The sequence below is a fragment of the Stomoxys calcitrans genome, chromosome 3 (assembly GCF_963082655.1).
Source record: "Stomoxys calcitrans chromosome 3, idStoCalc2.1, whole genome shotgun sequence".
Lineage (NCBI taxonomy): Eukaryota > Metazoa > Arthropoda > Insecta > Diptera > Muscidae > Stomoxys > Stomoxys calcitrans.
The window spans coordinates 185,118,491-185,130,196 of NC_081554.1; the positions used below are offsets into that span (position 1 = coordinate 185,118,491).

The window sequence follows — 11,706 nt, forward strand, 5'->3', positions numbered from 1 at the left end:
AATCGGACAAAATGCGCCCTTTATGGGCCCAAAACCTTATATCGAGAGATCAGAATATATGGTAGCTATATTCAAATCTGGACAGATCTGGGCCAAACTAAAAAAGAATGTTGAGGGGACAAATACAACTCACAGTCCCAAAATTTGGCGAAATCGGACAATAAATGCGCCTCTTATGGGTTCAAAACCTTAAATCGAGGGATCGGTCTATATGGCAGCTATATCCAAATCTGAACCGATCTGATCCAAATTAAAGAAGGATGTCGAAGGGCCTAACACAACTTACTGTCCCAAATTTCGGCGACATCGGATAATAAATGAGCCTTTTATGGGCCCAAAACCTTAAATCGAGAGATCGGTCTATATAGCACTATATCCAAATCTAAACCGATCTGTGTCATATTCCAGGAAGATGTCGAGGGGCCCAACCTAACTCACTGTATCCAAATTTCGGCGACATCGGATAATGAATGCGCCTTTTATGGGTCCAAAACTTTAAATCGAAAGATCGGTCTATATGGCAGCTATATCCAAATCTGGACCGATCTGAGCCAAATTGATGAAACATATCGAGGGGTTTAACACAACTCGCTGTCCCAAATTTTGGCAAAATCGCATAATAATTGTGGCTTTTATGGGCCTTTATGGGACGGACGGACAGATGGACGGACAGACAGGCGGTAGGACAGATGGACGGACAGACGGACGGACAGACGGATGGACAGACGGACGGACAGACGGACGGACAGACGGACGGACGGACAGACGGACGGACAGACGGACGGACAGACGGACGGACGGACAGACGGACGGACAGACGGACGGACGGACGGACAGACGGACGGACAGACAGACGGACAGACGAACAGACGGACGGACAGACAGACGGACGGACATGGCTAGATTGTCTTAAATTTTTACGCTGATCAAAAATAAATATATTCTATAGGGTCGGAAATGGATATTTCGATGTGTTGCAAGCGGAATGGCAAAATGAATATGCCCCGATCCTTCGGTGGTTGGTATAAAAATAAAATGAAATGCAATGAAAGTAGGTTCGTTTTACCAATATAAAAAAGGATTTTTATGAAATGAAATTAAAATTTTGAAACTAGCCTTGAAGAGATTAACTAAACAAATTAATAAATTAAACACAGAAGGCGTAGTTTGCTCTTTAAATTAAAAAAAAAATCTTCTTTTTCAAATCATTGGCGGAATTACCTTCACAAAACTTCTTATGATTATTTAACTTAACGCCTTGAAGTATGCAACAAATAACTGTTTTGATCAGTAATTCGCCAAATAGTGTTGACATACAATAAAAACATTATTTATTTGTTTTAAAATTCTGTAAAAATTCCCATTATACCACAAATTTAAAGCCTTCAAAATTGTTTTTGCTATGGTCTCCACCAATTTTGCCAAGCTTTATGCAAATAAACTTTCTTCTCTTCTCCCCAAAAGTTATGGCCAAAATTTTCTTTCCTTCGGAAATTTGCCTAAGCCATATAAAGATTTTTCCCATAGTTTTATTTAAAATTTTGAAACTAACCCTTTAATGACCGGCGAGAAGCTAGCCCACCAAAAACAGAAGGCGTTGTTTTGCTATTGAAAAAAGAAGAATCCTTTTTTTCAAATCATTGCCACTTATTATGATTGTTTAACTTAACCCCTTGAGGAATGCAACAAATTATAGTTTTAATCATTGTTATTCCAAATATTGTTAATAAAAACATTAATTATTTGAAGTTTTAATTTAATTTTTAATAAAAACATTAATTATTTGATTTAAAATTCCGAAAAAAAATTCTTATTATACCAAAAAATTTAAAGCCTTCAAAAATAGTTTTTGCAATTCGAAACTATAATTTCTTACTCTTTAACAATGGTCTCCACTATGTTTTGCCAAATTTTATGCAAATAAACTTTCATCCTTCTCTTCTCCCCAAAAATTATGGCCAATATTTTCTTCCAATGCAAATTTGCCTAAACCACATCAAGATTTTTCCCCTAAGGGCTACTTCCGTTTCTCTTGACCACCAAACGCCTTGCGGTATGCAACGAATTAAAGTTTTGGCCCTTGCCTGGTCAAATGTGGTTGGCAGAGTAAACTAAATAGAAGCAAAAAAAAACTCTTCTTAAAAGATTACAACAATTTAAAAGTTGAGAGTTGAAAGTTTTTGGTCAAATAAGGGAGAACAACTTAATTTTGCCTGGCATCCACAAAACATTTAAACATTATTGCCATAAGGATGGCCACCACATCTAAAAATCCCAAAAAAGGGAGATTGGCGCAATGCAACAAAACCAAAAACTAAATGGAGGCCAAAGAAAGAGGATTTTGGCGAGTCAACTAATGACCCTTAAACATTTTCTTGCAAAATAGTTTGCAGCTACTGCTTATAATTTCTTTCAAAATTTCTAGAAAAAAATGTACTACAAATTAACCACAATTAAAACTTCAAAGCCCTTTTGTAGAGATTTTTCCCACAAGTGTACAAAACCAATGCAAATATTTGTGCAGCCATACTTGTAAAGGCAATACAGTAGCAACTTTCCCAGAAATTGGTCTCTTTATATATGGAAAACTCTATAGAAAGTTTCCAAATATAAAATGGGTCTTAAGGGGAACAACAGTTGTAAAAAAAGCCGAAAAGGAGGAATATGATCAAAGGCAAAGGCGAGCCAGAAATAACAAAAAATGTTGAAAGGAACAACTGACATAAGATATCTACAAAAATGAGCAAACATCTATGAAGAATAAATTATCATAAAAAAATTAAAAAAAAAAACGAAGCTCGGCCGGGCCGAATCTTGGGAATCCACCACCATGGATTCTTCTAAAATATGGGAGCTATATCCAGTTTTAGACCAATTGGACCGTACTTAGCACAGTTGTTGGAAGTCATAACAGAATACAACATGCAAAAATTTCAGCCAAATCGGACAAAAATTGCGGCTTGTAAGGGCTCATGTTATGTTCGATAAAGCGAACGACGTCGTACTGCTGCTCCGGGGCAGGTGTCTATCGACGATCAGCGAGATCATGGAAGCGTCACTGAAGAGGTTGTCGCGATGGGCTACCAGAAATGGGTTGAAGACTAATCCATGGAAGACGGAGCTGGAGTTCTTTACGCGTAGATATAAGATACCGGAGTTCGGACTCCCATCCTAGGACGGGGTCATCCCCCGGCTGTCGAAATAGGCGAAGCACCTAGGCATAGTCCTCGATTCAAAACTGTCCTGGAAAAGGAACACCGTGAAAAGAAGCCGTAAGAAACTGTGCGCTTTTTACTTCTGCAGGAGGATGGCCATATAGGACGTATATGGCGATCGTGAGACCAATACTGCCCTATGGGGCGCTGGTATGGTGGAATACCGTAGGGTCTTCCCCTTCGATTCGTGCTAGGAAGTTTGTGAATGTCCAGAGACTAGCCTGTGTCGCGATCACAGGGGCATTGAGATCTGTACCGTAGGCAGGTCTGGAGGCGATGCTGGATGTGCAGCCTATTGGGGCCTATAATTGGAATTGAGCCGCCAGGTTCACGCTTAGGCTGAGGGAGCTCGGCATGATGAAGGAGGATGGTTGCGGCCACAGCTCGATTCTGGGTGTTAAGGATGCGGAGGGTAGACTGAGGAGTATCTCAGACTAACTGGCACCGGTACCAACTGGGGTGAGGGCATTCGCGATTCGATTTCCTGAGAGAAACGAATGGAGGGCGAATGGTGTACTTGAGGAGGATGAGACCTCGATCTACACAGATGGCTTCAAGATGGAGTCAAGGACTGGAATGGGTGTCAACTCTGACGCACTCAATATGGGTATGTCTCTGAGACTACTGTACGAGTGTAGGGTCTTTCAGGCAGAGGTTTATGCCATAAGAGTAGCCGCAAAAGAATTCTGGTAGGGAATTTACCCATCCCCATTAAAACCCTAGATTTATGTGGACAATATGGCGGTGCTCAAGGTCTTGGGGTCGAGGATGGTGGGATCGAGCTGGACAATATGGCGGTGCTCAAGGCCTTGAGGTCGAGGATGGTAAGATCGAGATGGGTGGCGGCTTGTTTGGAGTCCCTGGATAGGCTTCCGGCCCACGATGGGACGCCGACATGGGTTCCTGGGCATGAGGGGTTTCCAGGAAATGAGAGGGCGGACGAGTGCGCCTGGAGGGCGTCTGCGCCGCCGGGCGGACCAGTCATCGGTCTTGTCTACGTGCCATTTGTCGAGCTACTAAACACTGAGGGGATGGCTAGGGCGGCGTCGGTGGCGAGGTTGGACTCGGTGGATGGTTGCCGAACTGCGAGTGCGCTATTGCTAGTCATTGACCAGAGGAGGACGAGAGAGTTGCTGGCGTTTGATGAGAGGTCGATGAGTACCTTGACGGGGGTCATAACCAGACAGTGTGCCATAGGCCGCTTGTCAGCGCGCCTGGGGATACCGCACAGTGACTTCTGTAGCAGTTGCCTCGATTCCGGACAAGTGTACGGTCTTTCAGGCAGAGGTCTCTGCTATTGAAGTGGCCGCATGAGAAATTGTGGTAAGCTATTTACCGGCAAGGCCTTGAGGTCGAGGATGGTTAGATCGGGATGCGTGGCGTATTGTTTGGAGATCCTGGATAGGCTCCCGGCCCACAACGGGACGCCGACATGGGTTCCTAGGCATGAGGGGATTCCAGGAAATGAGAGGGCGGACCAGTGCGCCAGGAGAGGTTCGTCTGCGCCTGGCGGACCACTCATCGGTCTTGCCTACGTGCCATTTGTGGAACTTCTGAACACAGTAAAGGAGATGGCCAGGGCAGCGTCGGTGGCGAGGTGAGACTCGGTGGATGGTTGCCGGACTGCGAAGGCGCTATGGCTAGTCATCGACCAGAGGAGGACCAAGGAATTGCTGGCGTTCGATAAGAGGTCGTATAACCTCTATTCCAAGGTCTCACAATGGACCAAACTGGCCTTCGAGTGTACTCACCTTTGGTGGGCAACCCATTCAACCTAACCTAATCTAAGGGCGTCAAATCAGGCGATCGGTCTATATGGGAGCTATACCCAGGTTATAGACCGATTTGGACTGTACTAGGAACAGTTATGGGAAGTCATACAAGAACACCAAGTGCAAAGTTCCACCCAAATCGCACAAAAAATGCGATTTCCAGGGTCTCAAGAAGTCAAATCGAGAGATCGGTTATGTGGGAGCTATATCAGGTTGTAGACCGATTTAGACCGTAGTCAACACAGTTGTTAGAAGTCATAACGGAAAACTACATGCAAAATTTCAGCTAAGTGTGAGGCTGAAATTGAGGCTTCCAGGGGCTGAAGAAGTCAAATCTGGAGTTAGGTTTATATGGGAGCTATATCGAAATCTCAACCATGATGGTCCATGGGGGCTGGTCTGGATCATATATGATTCAGGTCCCCAGAACTCTCCACAGTTTCAGCGAATTCGGGAAATAAGGAAATTTTTACGGGATTAAGAACATAAATTGGAATATCAGTCTATGTGTCAGCTATAGCTAAATATAGTCTGATCTGAATTATATGATGATCGAATGACGGGAGGCTTAATCCAAGTCTCTGTGTCAAATTCAAGCGAAACCGGGTGATAAACGCAGGTTTTATGGTCTTAATCACATGAATGGCGCACTTATTACCCGATTTCGCTGAAATTTCGAACTGTTACAGCGTTTCTCGGCACCTGAACCAATTATGGTTAAGATCGGACTACATATAAATCTAGTAGTGTTGTAATAAATTTTGATAATAAATATATCCACGGAATTAAAAGTTCTACACGGCTGAACTTAATGCTTTTTTATTTGTTTTGAGTTCTTTTTCTAATATCTGAAATCAATGCTTTTTCCCCAAAAGCAAAAAAAATCTTCCCTTAAACACAAGTCATATTCAATGTTTTCATACTTTTCAAGTTGTGATGTTAATCCACAAGAAACAAATTTTTCTTTACTCCCCTAAAACTATGCAACACTTTGAGGATGCAATTCAAAATAGCGCTTAAACGAAAACTTTTCAACTGTGACTTGCATAAATCACAAACACGTACTTACTGACAAAGACCACCAAATCCACATGACCTCATTAATTTTGCGACTTCATTATTTCCAATCCAATGCAATCCTCTTCTCTCATTACAAGCAATTAATTTCAATCGAAAATATTTTCTAACTTTACTGTGTAAAATCTGAATGAAGGTGACAGCTAAAGCCCTCAGTTAAGTGGAATTTCAAATGAAACTATTTGTCACTATCGAATAGTGTGGCCCAGCATCAAGAGGTTCTTAATCAAGACCAAAGGCAAAACTCTTAGGGGAAGATCTCTACGCAAGGCCAAAAAAAATCAGATGCGAAAATTCAAAGAAAATAAAGAGCTAAAATTCAAGGGAAAAAACATACAAGGTTAGAAAATCATTTTAAAACAAACTATTGGGAAGACTAAAAAAGCTTTAGTAAGTCTATAATTACATAATAAAAAGCCTCTCCCCTATGACAATAATGAATTGATATTTTCTCGATATCGATTGGAAAAACTATGCTTGATTTTCTTAATTTGTTTTCTTTCGAACTTCTTCAACTGACAGGTGATTAATGTTGTGGTCATGTAAAAATGCCCCTTTCAAAAGATATTCTTCAAAGCAAATGGGCCGTGAATAATTTCCTTTTTTCTTTGTCCTCCTAGCAGCTGTTCTGTGGAGAAATAAAGTCAATGATTGTGCTTTGTCTATAGGATAATAATTTAAGTTTTTCGTTTTTTGCTGTCTACTTTTAGGCTGGTATGAGGACAACTGGTATGAGGTCAATTTGGAAAATGAAGATATTTCCTGTTCGGTTGAACAAATGCGTCTCGCTGCCGAAGGACATTTAACCACAGAAGCTTTGATGTGGAATCAGAACAATCAAACCACCATATCGGGCATGACAGCCGATGGATTTCGGTAAGTTGCCATAGAAAACTAGAGAGGGATTTTCCTATTTCTCTTTTTATACCCTCCACCATAAGATGGGGGGTATACTAATTTCGTCATTCTGATTGTAACTACTCGAAATATTCGTCTGAGACCCCATAAAGTATATATATTCTTGATCGTCGTGAAATTTTATGTCGATCTAGCCATGTCCGTCCGTCTGTCCGTCCGTCCGTCCGTCCGTCCGTCCGTCCGTCCGTCTGTCTGTCGAAAGCACGCTAACTTCCGAAGGAGTAAAGCTAGCCGCTTGAAATTTTGCACAAATACTTCTTATTAGTGTAGGTCGGTTGGTATTGTAAATGGGCCATATCGGTCCATGTTTTGATATAGCTGCCATATAAACCGATCTTGGGTCTTGATTTCTTGAGCCTCTAAAGTGCGCAATTCTTATCCGATTGGAATGAAATTTTGCACGACGTGTTTTGTTATTATATCCAACAACTGTGCCAAGTATGGTTCAAATCGGTTCATAACCTGAAATAGCTGCCATATAAACCGATCTTGGGTCTTGACTTCTTGAGCCTCTAGAGTGCGCAATTCTTATCCGATTGGAATGCAATTTTGGACGACGTGTTTTGTTATGATATCCAACAACTGTGCCAAGTATGGTTCAAATCGGTTCATAATCTGATATAGCTGCCATATAAACCGATCTTGGGTCTTGACTTCTTGAGCCTCTGAAGTGCGCAATTCTTATCCGATTGGGATGAAATTTTGCACGACGTGTTTTGTTATGATATCCCACAACTGTGCCAAATATGGTTCAAATCGGTTTATAACCTGATATAGCTGCCATATAAACCGATCTTGGGTCTTGACTTCTTGAGCCTCTAGAGTGCGCAATTCTTATCCGATTGGAATGGAATTTTGCACGACGTGTTTTGTTACGATATCCAACAACTGTGCCAAGTATGGTTTAAATCGGTCCATAACCTTATATAGCTGTCATATAAACCGATCTTGGGGCTTGACTTCTTGAGCCTCTAGAGGGCGCAATTCTTATCCAATTTGAATGAATTTTGGCACGTAGTATTTTGTTATGATATCTAACAACTGTGCCAAATATGGTTCAAATCGGTTTATAACCTGATATAGCTGTCATATAAACAGATCTGGGGACTTGACTTCTTGAGCTTCTAGAGGGCTCAATTTCTATCCGATTTGGCTGAAATTTCGCAAGATGTTTTTTATTGTTACTTTCAACAACTATGTCAAATAAAGTACAAGTCGGTTCATAACCTGATATAGCTGCCATATAAACCGATCTGGGATCTTGACTACTTGAGCCTCTAGATGTCGCAATTATTATCAGATTTGCCTGAAATTTTGTACGACGGATTCTCTCATGGCCATTAACATATGTGTTTATTATGGTCTGAATTGGTCTATAGGCCGATACAGCTCCCATATAAATCGATTTCTCTCTTTTACTTCTTGAGCCCACAAAGGGCGCAATTCTTATTCGAATTGGCTGACATTTTACACAGGTCTCCAACATATAATTTAATTGTGGTCCAAACCGGACCATATCTTGATATCGCTCTAATAGCAGAGCAAATCTTTTCTTATATCCTTTTTTTTGCCTAAGAAGAGATGCCGGGAAAAAAACTCGACAAATGCGATCCATGGTGGAGGGTATATAAGATTCGGCCCGGCCGAACTTAGCACGCTTTTACTTGTTATTATTATTTCCTACTTCCTTGCTTTTCTAACTTTTGTTTTTTTGTTTTCTTCTTTTTGTTATTTTGCCTAGTGTTCGGCTAAATCAAGCCCTCAAGGAGGAGGGTTTCGACATTAACAATGATCGCTATCCGGAAGGCTATCAGGAAGCCCCTCTGGCCTATGATGCCGTTTGGAGTGTGGCATTGGCCTTCAATCGTAGCATGGAAAGACTCCAGAATCGTAATAAAACTTTAAAGGAATTCACATACAACGACAAAGACATTGCTGATGAGATATATGCAGCAATGAATTCAACGCAATTTTTGGGAGTATCGGTAAGTAAAAAAGTAGAAGAAAAGTTACAAAAAATTAGCGTTTGTAGAAAAAATTGAATTGTTGGTGAAACAAAGGAAAAAATTGAAAAGGAATGAAAATATTCGTCAGGAATAAGAAGACGAACATACACCATAAAAGTACCGATAGAACAGAGCCAAACAACCCACATTGCAACGATGTTTTAGGGAGGCAATATAGTTGGATACCCTACTGTCCCCAATCAACGCCATCGCTCTCCTCTTTATACGGTCCAGTAGCTCCAAGGATGGTTTCGAAGCTCCATCCCATACAAGTTAGTTGTACTCCATTTTTGGTCTTATGAAAGTGGTGTAGATGTTAAGAAGATCAGACGGAGTGAAGTAATTCTTACATCGTTTAAGGAAGCCTAAACACTTGAATGCTTCTTTTGACACTTCAAATACATGTTTAGCCCAACGGACATCACTTTGCATTTTCATGCTCAGAATATCAAGAGCTTCTGATTGCTCAACATCTATACCGTTGATAGACAGAGATGATCGCAATGGGTTAGCGAATCGTTTGTGTGACAACAAATAGCACTGAGTCTTCCGTGCATTCAAATCTTCTTGATTCACTCGGCCCCACTCAGAAATGGCCAACATATCCTTGAAGAGTGTATTGTCCATAACCTGTCTCTAGTCCTCAATCCCTCGAATACTCAGCCTATGGTCGAATGAGTACCAATGACTGAGATTACTGTCATCCGCAATTGAGTAGATCGGGTTCGATGTCTGACTCAACAAATCTTTGATGAAAATAAGAGAAAAAAAAGAAGGAGGAAGGACACAGCCCTGGGGTGTACCTGCGGTCAATTTATGCTCATTGGATGAGAACCCATCCAAAAAAAATCTTATAGTAGGGTTCAATGGATATCATATCTATAATAGGGGAAGATAAGTTGTAGTCACTAGACCATAGATCAAGAGACGAGAAGTACACACGTATTCAAAAACACCTACATGTATTGACTTTCCTGGAGAAGAGTGGGCTCCTACCTACACGAGCATCTGCTTAGGAGAAGTACACACGTATGCAAATACACCTACACTTAATGATATTCCTGGAGAAGATTGGGCTCGTACCTACACGAGCATCTGCTCAGGATATGTTAATGCATGATGCAGTATGGAAAATGTTTTCCGTGTGCCCTGTCACATATATCGTGCTCATGATCATGTCATACACTAGCCACCAAATCTAGAGATCAAATGCTTTGGATTAAACTTCCGCTCATTTTAGAGCCACCTGTGAAAATTGAGGTTTTCTATGATTGCAAGCAAAAAATCCGAGGCCAATTTTATCAATGATCCTAAAAATACCCTCATGAATGATAGCTAACAAATGCACACATGACCTTTCCACTAAAATTCTTAAAGCTTGAATCTTCTTCTATTTCAAATGGTTTGAAACTTTGTCGTATCAATTCGTTTCACCCAAAAAAATTGCATTTAGTACTACAACTTAAAAAATTATTATTACTTATACGCTCCATTACCCATAATTACTAAATCGCTATTTTTTAAAGCAAACGAATTGATATGGTTAAAATAAGACATCGTGAGACTTAATGACAATTCAATCTAAGGTATCGGTAACGAATTTTCTATGTGTGCGCAGCAAACATAACATTTCAAACATCCTTCAGCTTTCCCATGGCGTCTGTCGCATCCAAAAATGAAACAGGAGCCATATCTGTCTTAGACATATTGAGTTTCCCTTGCTAACTTTATTTACACGGGATTAAATAGGGGAGGTCATGCAGAGGTTAACCTATCCGTGTGTGTGAAAGGCCTGTGTTCGAGTCCTGACATTAGACATTCATCCTTGAAATCATGTTTACTAAGTGATGTGCCAATGAGCCAAACGTGCCCTAACCGTCATCCACGACCGTTATGATTTGTCTCTTTTTGGGCACTACAATTACATTTTTTTTTGATTTTAAAGATTTCTTTATACCTGCCACCATAGAAGGGAAGTGACTTTCCTTCTTCCCTTTTCAATACATCGAAATAATGATCTTGATCGTCTTGACTTTCTAAGACGATTTAGAAATGTCCATCCTCCCATCGAAAGCACGAAAACTTTCGAAAGAGTATAGCTAGGCGCTTGAAATTTTGCACATATACTTCCCATAAGTGAAGGGCGGTTTGGATTGTAAATGGGACATTTCGTTCCGTGTTTTTTTTTTTTTTTGATACAGTTGCCATATAAACCTACGTCGGATTCAGACTTCTTGAGCCTCTGGAGGGCACAATTCTTAACCGATTGCGCTGAAATTTTGAACGACGTATTTTATTTTGACTTCCAATAACTCTGTTAGGTATAGTCAAAATCAGTTCATAACCTGATATAGCTGCCATATAAACCGATCTCGGATCTTTAATACTTGACCCTCTAGAGGGCCCAATTGTTACCCAATTTGGCTGAAATTTTGCTTGAAGTGTTTTGTTTTAGTTTTCAACAACTCTACTTAGTACGGTGGAAATCGGTTCATAACTTGCTATAGTTGCCATGTAAACTCGTCTTGGATCTTGACTTTTTGAGCCGCTAGAGGCCGCAATTATTAGCCGATTTGGCTGTAATTTTCATGCTTTGCTATGATTTCTAACAGCCGTGCCAAGCATGGTTGAATTAGGTTCACAGCTTGATATAGCTGCCATACAAACAGATCTCGGACCTTGATCTATTGAGCCCCCAGAGGGCACAATTGTGATCCG

General features: G+C 40.8%; 1 protein-coding gene across 1 annotated transcript in view; it reads left to right on the forward strand.

Annotated features, from left to right (window-relative positions):
- Positions 1–11,706, forward strand: part of LOC106093690 (gamma-aminobutyric acid type B receptor subunit 1) — a 400,156-nt gene that overhangs the window by 297,358 nt on the left and 91,092 nt on the right. Inside the window, exons 6-7 of the mRNA XM_059366135.1 lie at positions 6,775–6,940; positions 8,724–8,967. Of these exons, the coding sequence (XP_059222118.1) occupies positions 6,775–6,940; positions 8,724–8,967 (410 nt within the window). The remainder of the gene's footprint in view (positions 1–6,774; positions 6,941–8,723; positions 8,968–11,706) is intronic.